The following is a 24,414-nucleotide window of genomic DNA, read 5'->3' as shown; positions in this document are numbered from 1 at the left end:
CTTCTGCTGGCACAGGGAATAAAGCGGTTTTAAAAAGTTGCGAGTCCTGTTCACTTTGATCGTTCCGCCTACTATGTTCTGCATTTCCTTGATTTTGTTGAGTCACAGATGGAAAAGAAATCTGTCCTCCACATTTGTAAAGCCTATAATTCTTCACCAGGCCTGTTCTGAGCCGTTTCTGCGCTCAACGGGTGCTCATCACGGCGCCATTGATGTGCAAGCATGCCGTTAGCCAGAGGAGAAAGCTTGTTTCCAATGTTTTGATATGTCACTTCCTCTGCTGCCTGTAGAGGGCACTCCGGGCGAGAGAAATCTTGACCAACCGAATAATTTTAACATTTTCTTTCAAATTGTTAAATGTACAATGCCATTTTAACATCAATTCTTTAAATCAGTGTGTCTGATAACGTACGCATTTCATTGATAAGGCCAAAACACTTCAAGGAATGGTTATTTTCTTTTTACAGTAAATGGAAGAAGGTCGCTGGCAGTTATAATGTCAAGCTCAGATAAGATGCGTACCACCTCCGCAACAAGAACCACCGAGGAGTTCAAACGTTTGCCTCCTCCATCTAAAACGTATTGATGATAGATACAGGTTCCACCGCAAAAGCTTACACTTCAGCTCTGCTCGGCTCGAATTTAGACATTTTCCAAACCTGACATCACGTGCGGAAAATAGTCGGACGCCCACAGAAATCAAACAAGCCCCCCGTGTTTGTTGAAAAGACCCAAAAGTTTGTGCAACCCGAGTCCGACCTTAGATGCTCTTTTGGTTTGCCTTTATTTAGTGTTACGGGGGTTAAATTACGCTCTTATGCGGCGGGGCACAAACTATTCCACGGAACTTGCATTTCTGGAATTCAGGGCTGTTTGTGCCAGATCTCACGGTAAAAAAGGGCTCACAAAACACAGGCTGTTAATTGCATGGCAGGTCCTTTATGCGGTGGTGAGTGTGCACAAAGCTTAATCTTTCCCACATGTGACATCGGCTCACAATGATGGTTTATCACTGACTCACGGCCAAATGCACTACTACGCAAACTACCGGACAAGTCGCGGCGCGCCTCCGACGTAGATGGGTGAATGATAGCCTTTTAAACACGTTGTTATTATTACCTATGGAGGGGAACACATGCCTTAGCTATTTGACGAGCGGAAAATATAGCGCAAACTCTATAGGTTTGCAGAGAGAAGTTTTCTGTTCATGCGTAACATAAGCCCGCGGGCAAAGCGTAACATAATAAAACGCTTTATGATGATTCAGACAATATGCAAATAACAGTAAAGATCAACTTGAGTTAAGGCTGAAGTCAATCTTGCAGCTGTAGCTCTGAATCCATAGAAATTACAAATAAAATGCCACATACATCACCTTTAATTTAGGTTTCATGACTAAGTGCTGTGCTAAATACGTCCATAAATGATAGGCTACATAGTAAAAATACTTCAGATTATCACCTTTCATTACATGCATTGTTACAAAAATATTCATTCTGCATAATAAAAGATATTACTATTGCTATTACACTGTCCCACTTCCTGAACACTTGATGACTACACTGTGCAGATTGTACAGGGACGTGACTAACACCAACCACAATATAAACCTGCCAAAGCCGGTACAAACTGTATTGTTTATTTTGCTCAGGACTGGAGGGTGACTCAGCTCGTCAATCAATGAACTATTATCTTGTCTGACTTAACTAGCGACTGACCTGGCAGGTTTTCAGGTTGGAGACAAATCAATGCAAGTCATTTCAGAAGTTTTTGCATTTTTGTAAAAAAGAATATCAATCATCTTTTGCCATTTCAGCAAGCTCATCCAAATTAAACCCAACACTAATGTGCATTAGCGTGTTTCTCATATAGACAGTCGTTTGCCTCAATAAGTCCAATTTGGATTGATTGTGATTCATTGTGCAGCCCTTTTATTTCACTGAGAGAAATAAAAAGGTCAACATTTTTTCTCAAACCTTTAGTTTAGTTGGTTTTAGTCGACGTACGTTAAATGACGGCTATATTGGCGTCACTTGGATTATCACATGTTACATATTAATCCGGCCGGTAGTATATGAGGCTTTAAAAGGTTAACCACAACATAACATTAACCACTATGACAACAACTCTCTATATGTCGCACGGATTTATCTATGAACATCCACAAAAAAACAAACTGAACATGAAAGAAAAGAGACTGCAGGTGAATGGAGGAAAAAAGTACAGATTCATTTGCAACTTTTCATGTAGATGAACTACATGCAGTACATAAGGAACGCTGTACTGCAAGTTTCATGATTTCAGGGGCCACAGCCCAATAAATCAATACAGCTGGAAATCTGGAGGGATTTGGTTAAGAACACTGGCCCTGTGATGAGGGGAATTGCCTAAATCAGGAGATGTCCAGCTGTATCGATATATTGTGGTTATGGTTCATCTCAGGGACAAAATCTGAATAATGGGTAAAGCCAGTCAGGTTTTAAATGCTCAGGTAATTATGTTGACATATCAGATACTAGGACTCCTTTAGCCTTTCGGTATAATAAAATTTAAAATAAAACAGTTTAAACACCTGTAAAACGGCTAACTGTATTATAGCAAAAATGAAAACATACAGGACTTGATAAAAAGGAATATTGTCTAAAATTGCAGAACTACCACCGGAACAATCCCAAGTACCACAAGTTTGAGAACCACTGCTCTGCACCACAGAAAAAAGAACAATTGTGACCTGCAGTGTCTTGCAGCTAAACTGAACTGCGTGGTTGTAGAAATCACAAAAACGCAAATGGGCTTGTCAGGACACTTTATCAACTCATCTGCGGAGAGTCCAGTAATCATCCGGCAATAGTTAAATGTCATTGGGGCAGAACACGGTGTTCAGAGAGGCACGTGGAGGACAGGTACAGGAAGTTATGACCCCATAGTGAGCAGGTGAGTGGGCCGGCGTCATCGCAGGTACAGGGAGCGGCCGCTGCTGCTGGCGTCACAGCCCGTCAGTGAACAATCCATACAAGTATTTCCGCCTAATCTGTAAACCCACTCACAACACGGCGTGGGCGGTGGGAGGAGCCAGCCTACTCACACCAGGAATTATGGGGGAAGTTAACCCCCTCAGGTGTCACGCCGGAAGATGAAACACAAGGAATTTTACTCGACGCAAACAAGCTCAGAATTCAGTGTTTTTCCTGTTCGGGCTTTGAGGCGTAAGAGAAAAAAGGATAAGTGTGTCATTATAGTAGAGCACGTTGCGTAGAAGATGTTTTAAAACACCTTCCTTTACTCATATCTTTAGACTTTCTTACCATTTATAGCTTTCGTGCTGGTTATATAATTAAATTTAAAACAAAAAATAATTCATTTCATCAATATATTTTGTTTTTGCTCATATATAACTAGATAATAAAAACTGGACCAGGAGTGTTCTTTTCTGCTTTATAGGAAGCAGATTGTGCACCAGATCATCATTTAGGCAGACAATGTATTTTTTTCTCTCCTGGAGGTCAAAAGTTTGTACACATCCAAATAGCGTTTGCCAAAATGCCATTAAACCGCATGAATCGAGTCAGACGTGCGCGTTGGCACACCCATTGCCGAGCAGAGGCCTTGAGATGTTCATTCAATATTTGTTTTAGAGATCGACTGACATGGGTTTTTCTAAGGCCGAAGCCAATGCAGATGCATCACCGATATTTATGGCTATCGACTATAATCCTGTGTATAATGCTGTAAAATGCAGGGGGCGCTGTATGAGGGGCGTAGGGCTAATTTATTCAGGACATTTCTGTTTAGTCAGTACTTCAGAGGAAGCTTGTTTTAAAGAAATGGAAGGGATGACTAATTCTAAGGCTCTAACTGAGCTCTTTCTAAAGCAAAAAACTATCACTTTCTGTTCCGAAAGTATCTGCCTTTTATCGGCATGATATCGGCCAATAAAATAAAATAAAATAGCCAATCGGCCTGATTATGGTCCCGATGGGTCGATATTGGTCGAGGTGCCCCAGTCCCACTTGCATCAAAACTCCCCAAATGATGTTTCAGCCCGAGTGCATCATGGCCAGGTTTATGAAATTCCCTCATCGTCTCCAAAGGTAACAAACATCATCTGAACCTTGAATACTGTTTTTTATCCTGTGTATGTAAACATCAGTTCTGTCAAAGTCTCAGCAGACCTCCTCTGCATATATTTGTCATGGGTGGCGATATTAGTGAGTGGTGATATTGTGTTCAAAGTACTGCTTGGTCATTACGCTAATACGCTTATCGGTTTAACTGGGGAGCGCTGGTGAATCGAATACATGTGCACTGGGTTTGTTTAACATACAGTGAAACAAGGCTGTGTTTCTTGTGAGCCTAGCAGGGGGTGTTCGCAGCACAAAACATAACGAGCACGAGAGGACGCTCTTCCAAGATGCTGTCCACCGCCATGTGTTTCCAATCTACGCGCTCTGGCCCGCTCCGCACTCCGCTCCCCAAATACTCCAGAAAATGATCCCTCTGTGTTTTTCCCGCGGATTGCTGGAAATGACCTAACGACTGCCAGGAAGAAGAATGTGAAGCATTCCCTGGAGCTGCTGGTGACGTCGGAGCGCTGAGGAGGCCCATGCTCTTCTTGGATACGCCGGCGCTGGCTCCAGTCAAACTCCCAACAGCTGGACTCATCTGCTCCAGCTTCAAAACAACACGCCCCCAGCCCCTCGCTGCTCTGTTTGAACATGTATCCCCCACACCCAGAACTCCACCGCCGCTGAGCAATAAGCAAATGCTGACGAACGCGCGTGATGATTATTCAATTGCCCTGAAAGAGTAAAGCAGGTCTTACACTTTTCAAACACTTATGGAGGCACATTTTCAGCCATTTTTCACGTGTTTAACATTTGGGCTGCAGGTCTGTGATGTTGTTTAGTTGAATTTAGTTTTTGGCATCTACTGTAATTTAGCATGCAGGGAACTCCCTTTATTTGTCCATCTTATCTGGTGAACCTAATGTGACCCTAGTGATGCTGTAGATCATTATCCTTGTATTGAAATGAATAAAATGCTCAGAGTGAGTCAGTAACGTTTTGCAGCGCTGCTCCCAGGAAGTCAATAAGTCCATTCACTTCCGGCAACGACTTATCTACATAAATTAGTCAGGGTGTCTGGATTATCAAAACAAGACGAATAGAAAATGACGAAGCCTTGCAAACCTGCGTCGATGTGCAGAGAGGGAAGGGAGTGGTAGACATTTTTGGATAGAGATAAGCTCCAGGAGGACGAGCTGTATTAATAATCCCTTATCTACAAGCCCATTTTAAAAACATCATTAGAATTGGAAACAAAACTTCAAATAAATTAAAGGGCTGTTTTCAGGAAAGCTCAGAAACGAAGTATGGTATGACTAAATCTGCAACTGTGTGATTTCCAAAGCTCTTACCACGGTGGGTATAAGTGGATGACGTCTTTCGGGAGTGGGTTGAGCTGGGCCGCCGTCTCCTTGTTGAATAACACCAGTAATGGGGCCCCGTCTTCGGAGGAGGCCTGCTCGTCCCGGTGGCCCTCAGCGGGGGGTTTGGGGGGGGTGTAGGGCTCACATCGCACCAGTCGCATGCTGCACTCCTCCTGGACCTCCTGGACCTCCAGCACCAGCACCCCAGGCCGGTCCACTGCACACACACACAGATGTTAAAGGTCCTATGTTACGCTTGGATCTGACTTTCTTTTAACTTTTGGACACCTTAGCATTTCTTGTTTCTTGAATGTTAAATTTATGGCCAAAAGAATATGGAATTTGGAGAGCTGACACGGACAATGTTGATAGATATGATTAGCCACTGGATTTATAGTGGATTCTGATCTAAAAAAGTCTATGACACTGGCTTAGTGGGAAAACATAAAAAATAACTAATACAAATCACACAGAGTATTGAGAAGCAGCTCTATCTTCTGGAAAATCAACAAACTACTTGACTCTTGTAACTACAGGTGAGAGAAGTTATGCTTTTTCTGAATGAAATGGGATCTCAGAGAGTGTATGTTACGAATTTGCATCTGTGATTGGAGCGATAAAAGGACGTATTGGTTTGGCTGCGAGGAGGGTCCTAGATGATCCTGCTTTTGAACAGAAAGTAGGAGTGGTTGGCCAGACTAACCAGAGGGTGAATGATGTGGAGTAAAGCAGTAAAGCTAAAACAAATACTGCTGGCTTTATAGAAGAGATGGAACTGATCAGGTGAAGGTGTGTGAACTTTACAAACATGGAGGGTCACTTCCTGGAGAACGAGGCACCACTTCAAGGCATCGGCAGGTGGAACGTGGATAGTTTTGAGTGCTTGACAGGCTTTTTCAAAAGATTAAATAAATAAACACAATAACTGGTCTGCTCTTTCATGAGGGTGCATTTTAGCATTGTTAAAGTGGAAGCTAAACTAGAGATATTTTCAAAGTTATATATTTTCAAAGGTTCTCGCTCCCTCCCCACCTGACTGGAGCCCCTCCTCGTTCCCTGTGCACAGGAAAGCTCGTCTCATTGGTTTTCGTGTAATCCTGTGAGACTCTAATTAGGTGCGGAGATCAGCAAAGGGAGAGACTTTAGAAAAGATATATGTTTCATGTTACCTAATTTACATCAAAATGTAGGTGCAGGAGGCCAATTACATGCACTCTATTACATTTGTAATACGTCTAGATTTCAGACGATCTCTTTACAAGCTCAAAAAGTGTCAATTTAGCCCAATGTGTTGTGCTCTAACAATGTATTTTTCCATGTTTCCAGATTGTAACCATGTGCTCTCGCTCCCAGTGGAGCTCATTATGTTCTAGGGGAGTATTTCTTTCAGTTTCAGAAAAGTTGGAAGTCAAACAAAGTCAAGTCTAAGTTTTATGCAAAAGACTTGGATATATATTGTGTTGCTGTGGAATCATTTGGCGCACAGTGTTAAGTCTGAGATGAGCAAATCAAGACAATACCCCAAAGCAATAAATCAAACTGTGATAAGGTCCCAATTTGGCTATGTGCTGTTTTTTTATATTTGTATTAGGCATGTACTCAATGCAGCTTCATATTGCACATGTTGACAATACCCAAAGGCCGCCGGAGGGGACATTTAAAAATGGCATTATAAATCATTATTTACGAGGTATTAAACTTGTATTTCTATAGACGTTTCAACATGAATCTTTTTCAACTGTGCACCCGACAGTTCCTCCTAATGCTTGGATATATTTTACCACATTTTTGGCAGATTGTATCCGATGTGTTCACAAACGTAATCATTAGGTTCATTAAGCGTACCCAGAGAAAACGCACGACTCATTAAACTTATGTAGAAATGTAGAAGGTTTTTAGGAGCTAACAAAAAAGGGCTGGTGTCTGATTACTGTAGTTTCAAGCTCAAATGCTATTATTTTGAACACATTGCTAAAGTATAAAAAGCATAAACCACTCTATTTGGCAATTCATTTACAGGCAAAGCTGCAGAGTGGCCCATTACATAATCGCTATTGCATCAATTTCTTCTACGAATTCAAGTTGCAAAATCATAATAGAGCAAATATAGTAGTGTCGGCGCGTGTGACCTTTAATAACGGTGCTATTTGCAGCATACGAGAGCGAGGTTGCATCACGCTCTGAAAAAGATGGCAGCAGAAACAAACTTTCTAACGTGTGAGTAGGTTGAGTTATTAATGATCATCAAAATCACGGGCCTTTGATCTTATGGAAAGATCATTGTTCAAAAGTGTAAGTCCTAGTTTCAGGGGTAAAAAAGAGCACTACGGTAAACCACAGAAGTAGGTGATCTGCTTCCTGTCGCCTATAGCTCGACTGGTTGCAACCGCAGTGAGCTACTTATCGTCGTGACCTCTGGCGTGGAACAAAGCGGCTTCTCACTTTCCAAAACTTCATACTGGCGTTTATGCAAAAATAGTTCACGTTTAAACTCCTCGATCACCTGCTGTGGAGTTTTCGGACACCGACTTGTGCCTCCAGAAGCTCACGGCCGATCTCTGCCTGCACTGGAGCCGGTGAAGCCTCTCTGCTAAGCCCCCACTGTGGAGCAAAGACAGGAGATCAAAAACACAGACTTCAGTGGTTGGAAGGGGGAGAGTTCATAGTTGAAAAGCAAGTTTAGATCAGATTGTGGATAGTCGGCTCCATCGTGGGGGGTTGTAGAAGTCGATGACATTTGGTGCCCACACGAGGAGAGCAGGTGTCCCTTTTAACAACACGACTCTGTGGAAATACTTTGAGTTTTGTCGTTGGTGCTGTCAGACTGTCTGTCTACTTTCGTTAGGCAAGATCATTCAGGAAGTTCAGACTTTTCAATGAATTCCCATGCTTTGACACGTAAAATGCTAATGTGAAAAACCTGGTCGTTTCTGTGTCACAAGAAATGAATGCAATTAAGCACAAACACCTAGGGCTGTGTGATGAATGGAAATAGATTTGAAATTGCGATCTCAACTCTGGTCAGTCTTTGTGGCAGTAACAGCGCCTTGATTATTGAGGAGGATTGGAACTTCTTGGTGCGTTAGTGGAAATCATTCTTCATTGTGTTTGAGCGGGAGTCACCTGAAAATGTACATATAACCTTAATATCTGCTGTATCCCGACCTCTGAAACTTCCTCTTCTTGGTGGCGGAGTCCTCAGGGGTCTTGTGCTGCTGCTGCTTGTCGGTGGTGCCTTTCTGAGGCGTCTGCAGCAGCGCCTGGGCAGACCTGACCCAGTGGCTCACTGACCCCTGCCTGCCCTCGCATGAGTCCATTGTGCTGAAGGGCAGCTGCGTGTCCGGAGCGTCGTCGGACTCGTAGCCGGAGATTTCAAGCTCCAGCGGCTGCGAATCATCAAAGAAGTTATAGTTATGTCGAAATTTGAGCACATATATTTATCAGCTAAATCTCTGCAAAATGCGTTGTAGCAGAATTACTACAAAGATATCAGTTTATAATAGTTTTAAAGACTTCACATTGACAAACAAAACACCATTAAACTAGTATTTATGACTTCAGATAGAAAAAGTCCCGGGGCAAATGTGATTAACTTCGCAGATATCGCAACAACGTAGTTTTTTTTCTGCTGTCTCACTGCAGCACAGGGAATATGTGCACTCATGGAAAAATCCAAGCGAGATAGAGAGAGAGCCGAGTTCCTGTCATGTGCAGACATGATCGGCATCTGTGTCAGTCGACTCGCTCTCCTATTTGAATCAACTTGACCATGCTCGGCTACACGCCAGCAGACGTCACACTCCCAACCAGCGGGAGCAAGGGAGAGAAAAAAGGAACACAGTGTCCCTGGCCCATTCTCAAATATGTTTTCAGCAGCTCTGAAGCATTGTTAGCACTAACTCTGAGGCTAACGAACAAACCAACAATAACAGTAGTAAAAAAAAAAACATGTTGATGCTTCCACCCTGGTAATAACATAGACCCGACTCCTCCGCTGATGGCAAGGGGTCCTTTTCTGCACAGCGCCGCCTATCCGTCATCTGCGTTACTACAACAACACTACACAGTCATGTGAGTCAGTTTGTCTCTGCAGTAATAAACTCACCTACTCTGATCCGGTTTGATTTGCAACTGGCAGGAGGCTGGCATTCCAAGCAGGACATTTTGACAGATAGTATTTTACTGAAATAGATGTCTGCAATTCTACTATAGGGATAAAACACTCGTATTTGAAGAGAGGTGATTGAGAAAGTATTCATTCACCTTTCTATATCCCCATGTTGAAATCTGATGAATGAAATGTTCTAATTATCAAATATGTTTTTGTAATCATTGAAATAAGTCTACACTCACACATTTCTATCACTATGATTAAGAGCTCTGGGTCTGCAGTTGTTGTATGGGCTCAGATGTCACTATGTCACTCTCAAATTTAATTTAATTTCTTTCAAAACTTTGTAGATTTCTACAAAATGTTCTATTTCATGTGTGGTGATAAGTGTAGATATTTAGATGTACATGATTATCGGAGTGCAAATGTAAAAGATATCTGAAAACTATCTGATGCAACTGTAGAAATAATGTGTAAGATTCTGCAGAAGTGTTGTTTTTTTGTTTCTGCTACTACTACTGCTGCTGCTGCTGCTACTACTACTACCAGATGTGTTAATAAGTTGTAGTCATTTGTTTTTTGAAAGAGGACTTTTAAGTATGTGTTCTGACTTCTGCTCCATTTCAAACATTTATTAGAAAATACAGCCTTTTTACTTTTATTGTATATGAACAAAGTTGGATTGAATTTAACAGATTAAGAGGTTGCAAGATTTTAGCTTGTTATTTTTATGAAGCGACTGACCACAACTCTGATGTTAGGATGTCATGTGAAATCTTTGTAAACCCCAGAGTGCTGATCACAGCAAATTTAAGTATGACAAAGGGAAGTAAGTGGTTCTGTGGAGTGATGCTTATCTGTCACAGGTTTCCTCTCGCGCTGCCCGCAAAACTCAAAATATAACGAATACTTACATAACAAATCAAATAGCAAATACGAGCATGTCGCAGAAAGTTTTGCATTGTGTCACTCATCCGTTAATAAAGAGAGTCATGTCTCTGATTGGACTAAATGAAAGTGATGGATTACAGGCCGCAGTCTGCAGCGCTGTGTGCGGTCTTGCACCTGAGTCCGGCACCTTTAAGTTAACCACTCCTTCCACATTCTCTCGATGCCTGCCCTGCCTTTGACAAACAACTTCTGAATGACTTCTGATGAGACTCATACGCCACAAAAAGGCTGAATAAGTCCATAAAGCCACAGTATATACTATTGCACCTGAACATGTAATTAGTCTTACAAAGAGGCCACAAGTGTATTATGTTAGAGAGTAATAGAGACAAACTGTGCCGGAGTCAGTCACCACTACCTCAGCATGTGAACTTTGAAACTCGGAGCAAGCTCACAATCTTTCAACCAAATTGCTTCGGTGCAGCAAAGCTCCATCCAGTGGTTTAACAGAAAATAAATAAAAGAACCTTCTAGAAGCAAACCGCAGCTGAAGGCTTAGCACAGTATTTCATAATAAAAGCAACACAAAAATGAACTGAACAAAAACATTGTAAACAAATAAACTAAAACAGACAAATTGCTGATAACGCTCAGCCTGCATTTTAGGTCAGAAGTTGTGCCAGTTTTCTTAAGAAAGTTCTAAAAGGTCTGTAGCGCCATCTAGTGGTTTTATGACAATTTACAATCTTGACAGAGCACAGGATGTGGAAGTGAGGCATTATGGGCCAACTCCTAGATAGGGCTGGGTACCAAAAAAAGTTCAATCCCTCCATTTTTGGCAAAAAAGAAAACGTCCCTTATTTTTCTTCTTAAACAATGTGCCCAGTTTTTTTTATTAATTTTGCCAAGTTTCTTTCCCTAATTCTATTTTTCGCACAGTTCTTGACATTGGAGAATAAGCCAATATTGTAAATGTAGGTATCAGTATCGAAATAGTATTGTTACAGTATCGAAAAACATTTAACGGTACCTAGCCCTCTCCTTGCAGATATCAAGCCAACGGGAGCACTACATTTTTTCCTACATACTACTGAAAGTGTTCAGAGTCGGGCTCTGAACACTTTCACTTATAATTGTTGTACTGTTGAAACAACAAAAACCAAATAATACTTTGCCATAGGAGAGTTGTAAAGTAAACCTGAATATTAAAATCCTTACTCACATTTGTGGGGTTAGGCGGGACCTCTTCACGCTCTTCTTTGGAAACCTCTGAATCACAGTCAGAAATTTGCTGTCCACTATCTGCATCCACATCTTCGTCTGATTGGATTATTTCACTGTCAGAGTCAATGACGGGAGTCTCCTCTAAAAAACATATATCTTTAAGATAAGTCTCATGGGACTGTTTTAATTAGATGTGTTGAAATAAGTTACCACTGTTGTCTGAGAGCAACTGTAGAGCACTGGTGTACGACTGAAATGCAGCCGTTTTCCGAGCACCTTTCAAAGCCGTTTTTTTAGGAGCACCTTGCAAGATATGCTGCCCTTTGGTCTCATCCTCGGACTGATCGCTGTCACTCCAAGCAATCTGCACTGGCTCTTCATTGCGCTCAACAATGGATGAGTCTGGGTAAAAAATAAGAAACAAGTGTATAGTACATATTACAAGCCTGATCCCTGTCTACTTTGTGTGTCTACAATGCATTGAAATACACGGTCACCTAAAGCAAGAGCCTGAGACAGTTTTCTAATGGCAGATAAAGTCCTTCCAGATGATTTGGGCTTCTGTAACAAATGACATGGATGGTATAAAAATGCAAAATCAATGTGTAGTTCCATAATAGAGTCATGTTTACCTTTGTGATTGGAGTGTCCTGAAAACTGTCTCCACACTTTTCCCAACTCTTGACCGTGGACAGCACTGAAAGAGTACTTTCTTTTACTCCTTTCTGAACGCTGTTGTCGATTTGATCCGGGAAGTACACACACTTAATGTCCGTGGAGTATTTTTTCCTCTGTAGAAAATGAATCAAAGGCTTGGGTCACACTGACAGATTTCGCAATAGCGCCACAACGCAGTACACACTGAAAACTTTACTTTCCCTGTGTATTCTATGTATTTTTCTACAGCTACTTCCAGTGTTGTGGTCAGAGTCAGTAGTAGCATTTTACATGACGAGGTCGTACAGTACATTTTGTGGAATCAAGAAGTAGCGTTTGTTGCGAATAAATAGTTAGCTCTTCCACATATCTCACCTTTCTCATGGACATGATGCAACACGAAGCTCTGGCATTGATGTGCACATCCACGCAACGCTGTCCAAGTAAAGTTTGTCAAACTGCAAATGAATTTTAATTCAACATTTCAGGGAGCGCAGCTCCTCATTGACTGACGAGTACAACAGGTCAGGATGCTAATGCTAACTGGAGCCCCGGCCGGAGGGGGCGTGCTGTTTGTGTGGGACACATCTTCATGGAGCGTAAATGAACGAAAGCGCATTTATCAACATTTGTAACGATTATTATTCCCCCACGTAATGAAATGTATATTTTACTCCATGCGTCGGCGTCAAAGTTCCCAGACCTACTATCAATGGACCCGAGCCAGAGTCCGATAAAGGACAAGACACGTATATTTCCCAGTAGTTGTGAACGCAACAGGTACCGGGAAAAAATAATCGAGCGCACGAGCCTATGATGAGCATCAGTGTCACGTGCGAATATTCTGGTAAAATAAAAATCCATTTCTTAATTTAATGGAGTTCCTGATTTTTTTTTTTAAGAACCAGATCTGTTTAATTCTTGCTTGTAGGCTAACGAGTATGGATACTGCCTAGTTTAGTTTATTAACGCCATCTGGTGGTTAGAATGACCTACTACGACCAATTATGTAACCGTCCGCCATAACAATCTCACTAAATCCTTACTATAGGATTTTTTTCATCATCATATATTATGCATACTGTAAATCCTAAACGCAGTAGCCTACACAATAACGAATGATAAGTTGGCATCCATTCTCCCATTTGCAGGCAATAACTGCTTAAACTGGGACAAAACTCTGGTCTCAGTGGAGCGACACAACAATCCTCCAATGAACTCAAACATTTTATTACAGCAAAACCATCCGAATCTCGACATCATTCAAACAGCAAGTTGTACATACAAAAGCTCACTAGCATACTTTTTTTTTTATTAAATAAGTAAAAAGCAGGTCAAGTTATTCACAAATAAAACGCAAACATGCAACACAATGTTGGGGAATGCATGAGTGGGACATAAAAAATAAAAAAAATACCATTCATTAATTATTGACAATACATGTTTACATTCCTTATCATTTACACATAGTTTATAACTAAAGCATTATGGTGCAGTGCCCTGTTCAAATATTAGTAATTGCAATATTAAGAATGGGCATTCTACTACTGTATGTACTCACTGACAAAAAATGTGGCAATGTATTCAATATACTATCCCATAAAACCAGTTTAACAATGAAGGGATGAGTTTAGCTTAACAACTATAAATGCTGCATCATAAGAAAAATAAACCATAATGATTTTTATGGTATACCAATATACAGTTTATATCCACTTTGCTGGGCATGTGTAACAATAAGCACAGAGATTACTTGAAATTCTGTCAATTGTGAGGAAAGCCATTATTCATACACAGACGGCATGTCACTAGTTTCCTATAGTTCAATGACTGCATTGATGTCCTTCATGGAGAAGCTAGTTTGTTAAAAGTTGCACTATTCCTAAGGCTTAACAATAAATACAGATAAAATGGACAGATTGTTCAGAACTGGAATCAGCTATCAGTGCAATGTATGGAGGGAGCATAAATAAGAGTTTGTTATGAGCTTTACGTATTGCATTCTTCTAACTAACTACGATGGCTTTGAAATAATACAAATAAAAACGTGAAGGTTAACACGTGGGTAAAAAAAGAAAATCCCATCTAAAACTTCAGCGTTTCATCACAACTTGGACTGGAGTTGAATTTCTCCTTTTGCAATCCCTTAAAATCTTGCGATGGTGTGAGCTTTGCCGCAGCATTCACCGAAAGTCACAAAACACAGAACTGTCGGAGAGTTGAAGGTACAAAACCGTGATGATGGTGCTTCTACTGAGATTGCTTCGTGTGCTCAGTCTTTGAGATAATAACAAAAAAACCATGAGGGAAATAAAAAAAGTCCTTGTACAGTTCTCACAGATTCGAAAGATGGCGTGATTGTGGGTGACAGTCAGTATTCATCTTGCTCTTCTTGCTGATCGTCCGGGATCTCGTGGTGGTCCTCATCTTGGCCGTCTCCCTCTGCCAGCTCGCCTCTGTCCTAAAATTTGAAAGCAGAAGCTAGGATTTAGAGCTACAGTGGACAAAGAGGGTATTATTTATCTAACCGCAGTCCATCCTCATGATTTTGCCACTGAAATGTGCTATATATATATTTTTAAAGCACATTCTGCATCTGGGGAATTGTGCCAGAGCAATGGCCTTCACTATAACTTGCACTGTTCATCAAGGTTGTGACCCTGACGTCCTCCAGCAGTGATTCCAAGAGACTTTTGGGACACTGGAACCATCCTCCTTCCTAGATTGTAACACTTTTTTTTGCCAATTCTAGTGGAGGTCACTGTAGTCTCACCTGCTCATCTGCCGCGTACAGGACCTCCATTAGCTGGTCCACAAACGGGGCATTTTCTTCTCCTTGTTCTTGGCAAAGCAGCTCCACCGCTCGCAGTCGACCGAAGTAGTAATCCCGTTCCTTTTCCACTCCTTCTAATGCCAGCTTTAATGTGTTCACCTGGAACAAAGGGTCAGATGTTTAGATGATTCAAAAAAAATCAAACGACGCACATTTAAATTGATCACTTATGTATTTAGAAATCTATTTAGTCACAAGGTTATGGCTGTTATCCAACTAAAAGTGCATTCTTCTGATTCTGGCTGCAAGTACTACATCTGATCTGGAGGACAGTGTACACACAATACAGACAAATATTGATGCAAAGAGCAGTAATAAAACATGACATAAAAGATGTTAAGGATTAGTTCAACATAAATGGTAAAATCAAGCAAATCTGTCATGATTTTGAGTGCTGCTCAATAGTCTACAAGACAGAACCCTGCTTACTTGTTTCGGTTGGATACAAAATGGGGCTAAATGACACCGGTCCAAACACTGATCATAACGTCAAGTGCTCATGGACATTTGCACCTGCTGTTGACGAAGCTTCTGCAAATATTACTTTAAAGAATCTTTTTGAAGACTCGATGCTATCTGACCATCTGCTATCTGGCGTCTCTTCAATAAGAGTAATGTATTAGTTTTATTCTTATGAATATGTATTTGTGACATTACAAACACATGAAGATAAAACCTAGCCTGAGAATCCCCATGCTGCTGTGTGCGCTCGAATCATTTCGAACAGCCTGCGGACCAGGGCCGAAATTTTCGCCTGGATTTGGGGACCAATCACAGAACGAGGAGGGACGGCAAGAAGATGACACACTATTCGACATACAGAACCTTGTAGGTTGTTTACGGATAAAACTTTTTTTAAATTTTTATTTATTTACATATCCAACGTGACAGCAGCGACGCCATATTTTGATCAAGCTTTAGACCGTGTTCTAAATAGTTCAGCTCAAAAGTTTACAGCAGCATCTGATTCCATGATACGATTGGCAATGGCAACGTGCAGACGCATGATAGACATTCATAGCGTCCAATAAACGGCTCTGGAGGATCGTAAACCACACCTTCTCCTATGAGAAAATGAACTGGTGGTCCCCAGACTAAACATCACTTGTGATATTTTGTCTGGCGATAGCCAGGGCTAGATAAAACCTATGACATGGAAATAAGTTTCTGTTATATTTATAACTAAGAAAATAAACTGGTATTACTTGGTTGTATAGGATTAAATTTATATTTTATTACATGACGTATTAAAGTGGTAACAAACACTGGGTAAACTAGAACATATTGTACAAAACTATAAAAATTGAATCAAATAAATATGAAAATAAATTAAATTGTGTTTGAATGCCTGAGCAGTAGCACATTTATGACAAATGAAACATTCATCACTCATCTTACTCATACCTGGTCTGTGAGCTGTATGACCTGTGCTTCCAGTTCTTTCTCTCCTTTGGCGGTTGGAATAGCTGCCACTGCCGTGGGGATCCTTTTGGCCGATGAAGGTCTCGATGTGGGTGTTGAAGATTTGGGTGTTGTCACTCTTGACGCTCCTAAAACACAAATCCACTTGATTCCCTTACATCCTTTGACCTTCTATAGTAACACCAAAGTTGACTTCAGTACCTGCAGTGGGGGAGCCTGCTGCATGAAGGGACTTTTTGGGCAGGTTGAAGATCTGCTCTCCCGGGTCAGGGGGAGGGATAGCGTCTTGCCCCTGCCGCGCTTCAACAGGGTCATACGCTTTCCCGTCATAGTTAGCATCGAAGAATTTCTTAAACCATTGGACGAAATCAAGATTGTCCTGAAACCTTCCCTTTACCAGCTTTTCCACAGGAATAATCTGGAAAACATGGCCCGAAAGGCACATAGATGTACATCACCTTGTGGTAAAACATAAAGAAACAAACAAACTGTTTAATACTCACCTTATCCACGTTCATCCTTTTAAAAGATTGCTGCAATACTTTGAAGTTGTGAATGTACTCGTGCTCAAATTTAGCTTGAAATTTGACCTTTTTAAGACTGATGCACCCAGGAAAGAGCATGTCCATGAACTGACAGTAGGCCGCCCCTAAACAGCATGAAAGTACAGCAATTACAATCAGGATCAAACACAATACAACATTTTTTGTAGATAACGACCTAAACTAAAGTGTTAGCATGTTTCAGAAGAGGCATGTTCAAACAAAACGCATATGAATCCAGAGTTTAGGTAGATTTACTCTTTAATACACAAAATTATCTTGACTTTTCAAAAAACAACAAGGGAAAGTTGAGCATTTGACCGTAAATGTGATTAATCTTCCAGCTCTAATGCGAAGCTGTAAAAATGTCAACTAAGTTATCTGTGACCGTCTAAATGAGCGCAGCGCGTGTGAAGAAAACAGCATTTACTTAGGCTCGAGGCTATTTCAGCTATTGCCTTGCGCTAAAATCAACAATTTTAAGATTGTTCCCCGAAGAGAACAATGTAAACACAAATTGCGCAGTAAAAAGTAGGCTGCGTTGTCTAAGCAGGGAGTCGTTGAAATTGGATTATACGGTCACAGCAGGAGAACGCAGCAGGCTTCAACTTTATTTTTAGACAACTCTGGCAAGGAGGTGTGCAAGTTCCCACAGGTTGTTTAACCGTTAGAAGCTGCACAATGTAGAACCGTATAAAAGTAGTGTTTTTTTTATTTGTTTTGTTTTTACATTGCCTTTAGAATGAAGAAATCTGTGGTTTCGTTCTCACCTGAGGACAGCTGTTCCACTTTCGTGTAGTTTAGGGCGACATGATCATTGACCCAGGCAATGATATCATGCCTGCTCATAGTCTCCTGGGTTATTGAGGTAGAATAAACGTTGACCGCCATCCCCCAGCTGCAACAGACAAATGACTATTTAGCCTCAACAGAAAACAGCCCGAATTTCTGCTATTATTATTTAAAAAAACAAAAATCATGAAATGTACTTCTTTAACACAGTTTGTTCTCCTCTGATCCAAAAATTGAGTTCAGGTGACATCACAACATTCTACAGAGCCCATAGTTTAAAATAATAGTGAATATTATTGCGGTAACTGTGGCAACGGTCAAAATGCAGATAATTCTTAGACCTATCCCCATTAAACAAAAACTGTCACAAAGTTCACCTTCTCCTCTCTCAGCACATATGAGATCAGATCAAATGACTGTCTCATAACAACATTAAGAACGATGTGTTCGAGGTCCGTCGGGTGAAAAGAACTTTCAGCCGTGAGATGAATGTGGCAGGTTTGTGTAAATGCGATCACTTCCGAATAATGATCAGACGGAACAAATAGGACGTTTTCTGTTTGGAGATTTCCCTCATAAACTTTTTTTTTTTCTCCCATAGAGTCGTACTGGCACCTATCCTGCGTCTCAAATTATCACGTCATGAAATTCTACAAGGTGAACGCAACCTACTGTCAGGAGCGATGATTGATCATCTGTTAGGTAGACATGTTGGTTTATTATATGCCAGTAACTGACTGCTTTCAAGGTTTGCCGAAATGCTACAAACATGTGCCAACGCAAATATTACTCCTATGTCCTAATCTAGTGCCAGTACGCATTGGTTTCCGTGAGTAAAACTGTTATGATCTTGCTACTGACTTGTCATTGCTGCAGACGGGGCCTTTAACAGTGGATATTAAAGGTAACTTCTGCAAAGAATCAAGTTTCCTCTCAGTTGTCCTGCAGTCTCATCATTGCGGCATACTTTATTAATAAGGAACAGTGTCATTTGAGATCCCTTCGTTCCAAAAAAACAAACACACATTTGTCTTCACTTAAAAATGTAGAAGTCTGCCATTACACAATTATAGACGTGTTAAAATTATTCTATTACAAACATTCAGTCGGTGTGGTTTAAAAGTATTAAAAAGTAAAGTTACAGCAGCTTACAACTACAAACCAAGATAGTGTCTGACAGCTGAAGACATCGGCCTACATAGAGTGTTACATTAACGGGGGCATACTCTGAGGGAGCCTCGTTATAATGACTGAGACTGAGAAGGGAGGAAGGAAACTGGGCCATCCTCTGCTCCCATGTCAACAAAGCGGATGTGTGCGCTGTTAGCAGGCTTTGTGTTAGCCCAGAGACACCAGCCGACACCGGGCTGCCTCCACGACTCAATGAACGGTAGCAAACGGAGTGCTGCTCGGCGTAAACGTGGTCCCGGGCAGGTTCTGTGTTGTATTTTAAGGCCCCTGACCCAAACGGAGCGTCCTAGAGGCGACAGCGAGGGCGGATGCCAAGAGCCCTTTGCTACGTTTAAATAGCCGGTTTGTCAAATGTGGTCCTGCCTCTGATTCATGGAGCACATTTAGAGCCGTAGCTTCATCGCTGTCGGGCCACACCGGCGCGTAATGTGGCTGGTGGAGCCGGCTGGTGCAGAAATGGTGGAGAAATGGTGTCAGCTAACTACCAGAGAGGAGCCGTGCGCGGTGAGGGGGACGGAGCCAACATGACAGTGGGCTGACCATGGATATCAGGCTGACAAGGAGAATTCACAGCAGGGCGCAATGCTAAAGCAACGCAGACCGCGCTAAGAGCAAGGGCAGTGTCTGGTTCAGTGCAACAGTATCATTTCTGTTCTACACCACATTAAATGAATGCGGTATTTGCGCGTATTTACCTGTAGGTGCGCTCTCCCCGCACTGTATTTTTCCTGTAAGGAATGATGTTGGTGCCGTTGTCCTGCACGATGTCGTTGTTATTCTCTCCATTTGGGGAAAGGGCTTGGGTGGGACCGGGCATTTGGGTCTCAATAATGCTGAACAGATAGTCTGTTCTGTCTGTGGCCAAGAAACAAAAACAAAGCAGCGATGCAAACGCTAAGAAAGTGCCGCACCTCAGGCGCTCGCCTTGGAGTCTAGTGCTTATTCTTCACAAATCTCCAGTCTAATGACGTATCCGTACCCAAGACCACGTGACTGATGGGGCTGGCTGCCTGTTCCTTGTGGTGGGTGTTTTAGTGAGTACAAATCACATTGATCAGCTGGGTTTTAAGAAGCCTAATCAGTGGTCGTCTCGATGTGGGAAGCCTTTCGAGAGACAGTGCGCTCTTGTAAACAACAGCCAATCAATTTAAGGCTTTGATCAGAAGGAAGATGCAGCCGCTTTATGGTAGAGATGGGACTACTGAAAAGCGTGCATAACAATTAGGTACCATCAAAATTGATTTGATTACAAACCATGATATTCAAAATGATAAAGTATTTACTATATTATGTTTATTCATTGCTCTAAGAATGAGGTGGCTGGCGGCCTGTTGAAAATACATTTATTACAAAGTAATAGCCAGGCAGATGCATTGATTGGCTTAACTGTGAAGGGGAAAGTATGCAAATAAACTATTAAAATAAACATTTAAGTTTCTAGATCCGGTCTTTGCGGGGAATCAGGTTTCACTTCGTGTAACATGATCCTGATCAAAGGCCCACAGATGTTTTACTGCAGTGATGTTAAAGAGATATGTTTAAATGAAAACCATCCTTCATACGTTTTCATTTTGTCCATTTCAGTGGATGATAAGAATTAATAAGGGTAAATCAAACTGATGACCATGATTAGTAATCAAAATAGAGCAACAATTAAAAACAAACGCATCTCAAAAAGCTAATGAGATGATACAACAATGGTGCTTATCACTTATAATAAATTACTACTACATGCTACTAAATGATGTGTTGATGTGATCAGAGGCGGGTAGTACTCGAGTACATTTTGAAGTAACTACTTCTTGGAGTAGTTTTATCATTCTGTACTTTTTATGTCAACAGAACAGGACTCTCACTTGAGTCAAACCTTTAGTCACTCATTCCACTGAGAGTAAATCTTTTACATTTCTTGTATTATCATAAGATTTATTTGGTTGAGTTTTGGTTGAGTTGTATTTTGAAGGAAATGATCACATTATTTTTTGTTTTGCCTGTGATTTTCCATCAGCACATAAATCACACTTTAACACTCAGTACTCCAAATGACTCTGTTTGACCTTTACTTGAGTAATTATTTGGGTCACTACTTTCTACGTCAACCTTAAAAACATATTTTAAAGTAACATTATGTTAATAATATACTTGACTAAATATTTGGGCAACCCTACCCACCTCTGGATGTGATATGCACAGCAAAGTCAGCGCTAAAAGAGATCAGAAACTGGTCTGTGACTGATACACCAGAAATATCGTTCCCTGCCCAAACTTATACAGTTTCTGTTTTCATGTTAAAGAAACAAATAGCCACAGCTTTTCTGAAATACTGAGGGGAAAAATAACAATCATGGGGCGCCTGAGCATATAGTGTTGGGAAACACTGATTCAACATTAGTTCAGTCAAATCCAAAGTCTAAATGTAGACAAATGAAGTGGTGCCACCTTCTGGCCAAAGTTGAATGTAACTACTTGCTGATCTACTCAGAGAAGAACTTGATGGAGCCTTTGAAAATGTTTGGCTACATGTATTTGACTAAAATGGCTCCAATGTTTTTATAACCACAATACAGATCTTAATGACATGCTTTTGTAATACTATTCCCAATTCTCTACATATAGCAGCACAAAGCGTCCTTGCTCTGTGCAGCTCTAGTACTGTGTAACGTATAGTAAATAGTTCTGCTCTGACCATTAAACTCACTGTGCAATGGGGCTAATTTGGAGCGAGGCGACACCATGGAGGATTCCAAGATGTTGCTATTTTTTCCCGAAAGAGGCCTCAGTCCTTGGGCGGAGGTGTGGATTTGTGACAGGCCTTTTGGAATAAGATAATTACATGGAATTCACCCAAGAAACCATCACATCTGGGAAACAGCCATGGATGTAAATGATTTGAGATATCAAACTCAGGCAATGACGTTTTCACGGTGTATCAGTCTCTATTACCAGATGAAAGACTCTTCTTTACACAAATTCCAGCAAAGTGCGTAACTAAGAACTACTGTAATAAAAAATCCTGGATACTGGGCTGCAGTCACGCAGGCATGTAATGCAACATTCCTGCTGCACTGACACCCAGAATCCATCCAGACTAAAGGTGGTCACGACATAATCTTCTTGGCTGAAGCAGCAGGCCACAATGGTGCTCCATGTAACCCTGCTCAGTCATCTCTCCATAAGGCGTTTGTTCTGTCACGCCTCAGTCAGAATGTGGCATGATGGGATATTTGTATTCAGATCAAAGTGAAAGCCACATGCACACTATTCAGATCCAATTAGTTATTTTAGTATTCAACTTAATAAATATGGCTCATAAGAATTTGTAAGTTATACTTCCATAATAGGCCAAGTCGATTTAAAAATGTACAATTTAAATAGTTTATTCATATGGTGCAGTAACATGCCATTTGTCCGGCTTTTGTTTTTCAGACTTTACCAAGTTGAGTTACTCGACACAATAACATATTTGCATGGATTAAAGCCAACGCCATCGTCATATGTGGAGCCAGGTTCGCTGATGGAGATTTGGCCGGCTCAAGAAAGCAACAGGATAAGAAAAGCTGTTTCACCCTTGTATGCTACTTGAATGAGAGGGTAATACATCAGTCATGTACAGTTGTTACAGCTAATGTAGTGCAAAGACTGCTCGCTCCATCAGCTCTTTTCAGAACTTGGTCATAAAATGTAGAACTTCTGATAATACTCGCCTGAACAAACAGCACATCTTAAAATGGAAAAATATGAATTCTAATTGAACAATAATATTTACAGTATTATTTATTTGTATTTATTTTGATCTCCATTAGCTGCAACAAAGCTACTCTTCCTGGAGTCGATAATAATGTATCTTCTATCACAACTTAGAATTAGAAATTAATTTACCTCCTGAAAGTGCCAAATAGACTGATTCATTTCATATTTTACAAAAATGGGTCAAACTACATTTAGGCTAATTTCTCTTGCTCTTTGGAGGGTTTGTAAATTGCTGCAGGTGGCCCTCTGACAGTAACGTAAACCTGTTTGCTCTAGCCTTACATTTCTGTGTGCTAACAACCTACTCAATGGTATATACTCAGTTTATCCAGTATGTTAATGACAAGAAAAGTCCAAATCTGACTTTGAAAAAATGTATTTATTTATTTTGAGTTACTTCAATCATTAAACTTATTCCACTTAAATCTATCTTATTATTTTACCACCTTGATACATTGTGCTGAACACAACACTGTAATCTGCTTGGTAACAATCTGCAATAACTACCCTTGTAGTACATGCACAATGGAAAAATGTGTATTAGTACTTTGGAGGTTTGGGGTTTGGTCTTAAGGTTAAGTAAGTAAGTAAGTAAGTAAGTAAGTAAACTTTATTTGTATAGCGCCTTTCACAGACACAGAGTCACAAAGCGCTTCACAGTGTTAAAACATAATTATAAAACAGCATATTCATTGCAATAATTCAATATACAAGTGGTGTCGGCTGAGAGCTTGGTTCTTATGTGTTAATAAATTACATTTAGGCCATAGCCAAACCTTCTTTGCTCTGCCTGATCCCGTCAGATCTTGGAAGCCAAGCAGGGAAGGGCTTGGTTGATACGTGGATGGGAGACCGTTTGGGAACAGGAGTCTGGATGAATGTAGTGAGTGAGTGAGTGAGTGAGTGAGTGAGTGAGTGAGTGAGTGAGTGAGTGAGTGAGTGAGTGAGTGAGTGAGTGAGTAGTCGGGACAGAGGGGCCGATGGCGCAGACTGCTTGCCTCGCTTCCATCAGTCTACCCCAGGGCAGCTGTGGCTACTACAGTAGTTTACCACCACCGAGCATGGAGTGAATGAATAATGCATTGTAAAGCGTCTTTGAGTGTCCACTATTACATTATGTTCCTCCAAACTACAAATACACATTCATCATCATTCACATACATCATTCCTTTGTGTATGTAACATAGGTGCACGTTATTACACATTGTTATAACAGTAACATGGCATTGTACTTAAGTTGTACAATGTACCAAGGGCAGTGTAAAATAAAATGTCACCATTTTAAGATATACTATGTTTTGCAGTTTACAATCAGATCCAGATAAAGGTAGAATCAAAAATGTGCTGCCAAAATAGATCAGGTCATTTGGGGTCAGCCTGCCGTAAGACGACATCACTGGGTAAAAAATGAATCAAATAAATCCGTAAAACACTAGGGCTGACCATCTGGGCAGCCCAGGCTTTAGAGATGCAAACAGATCCTTCTTGTCAACCAGATGTGTGTGAGGAGATCATTAGCCTAAACCATCCCATGAGTAGCATAAAGAGCTAATTCAAGCCCAGATTGTATTTA

General features: G+C 40.9%; 3 protein-coding genes across 5 annotated transcripts in view; all 3 read right to left on the bottom strand.

Moving 5' to 3' along the window:
- The window catches only part of spidr (scaffold protein involved in DNA repair), a 32,638-nt gene extending 19,797 nt beyond the window's left edge, over nucleotides 1–12,841 (bottom strand). Inside the window, exons 1-8 of one of the 2 annotated variants that reach the window (XM_079569144.1) lie at nucleotides 12,687–12,841; nucleotides 12,287–12,445; nucleotides 12,152–12,215; nucleotides 11,865–12,056; nucleotides 11,653–11,795; nucleotides 8,594–8,814; nucleotides 7,932–8,029; nucleotides 5,417–5,645 (exon numbers count right to left, since the gene is read on the bottom strand). In XM_079569144.1, the coding sequence (XP_079425270.1) occupies nucleotides 5,417–5,645; nucleotides 7,932–8,029; nucleotides 8,594–8,814; nucleotides 11,653–11,795; nucleotides 11,865–12,056; nucleotides 12,152–12,215; nucleotides 12,287–12,445; nucleotides 12,687–12,701 (1,121 nt within the window). In that variant the 5' untranslated portion in view covers nucleotides 12,702–12,841. The remainder of the gene's footprint in view (nucleotides 1–5,416; nucleotides 5,646–7,931; nucleotides 8,030–8,593; nucleotides 8,815–11,652; nucleotides 11,796–11,864; nucleotides 12,057–12,151; nucleotides 12,216–12,286; nucleotides 12,446–12,686) is intronic. The other variant, XM_079569145.1, reaches the window with a different exon arrangement.
- Nucleotides 1–22,319, bottom strand: part of mcm4 (minichromosome maintenance complex component 4) — a gene marked incomplete at its 3' end in the record, with an annotated part of 54,089 nt that extends 31,770 nt beyond the window's left edge. For both annotated transcript variants that reach the window (XM_079569148.1, XM_079569149.1), the window contains exon 1: nucleotides 21,722–22,319. In XM_079569148.1, coding sequence (XP_079425274.1) covers nucleotides 21,722–21,826 — 105 coding nt within the window. In that variant the 5' untranslated portion in view covers nucleotides 21,827–22,319. The remainder of the gene's footprint in view (nucleotides 1–21,721) is intronic.
- Nucleotides 13,583–20,192, bottom strand: mapre2 (microtubule-associated protein, RP/EB family, member 2). The gene is given in 7 exon segments (XM_079569192.1): nucleotides 13,583–14,772; nucleotides 15,085–15,243; nucleotides 16,549–16,729; nucleotides 16,731–16,984; nucleotides 17,070–17,215; nucleotides 17,879–18,006; nucleotides 19,787–20,192. Coding segments are annotated over 7 exon segments (1,080 nt in total). The 5' UTR covers nucleotides 19,909–20,192; the 3' UTR covers nucleotides 13,583–14,682.
- Nucleotides 22,320–24,414: the final 2,095 nt, after the last annotated feature.

Source organism: Gobius niger (genome assembly GCF_951799975.1).
Source record: "Gobius niger genome assembly, chromosome: 13".
Taxonomy (NCBI): domain Eukaryota; kingdom Metazoa; phylum Chordata; class Actinopteri; order Gobiiformes; family Gobiidae; genus Gobius; species Gobius niger.
The sequence above is the reverse complement of the archived record's forward strand: the minus strand, read 5'-3'. Positions and strand labels throughout refer to the sequence as shown.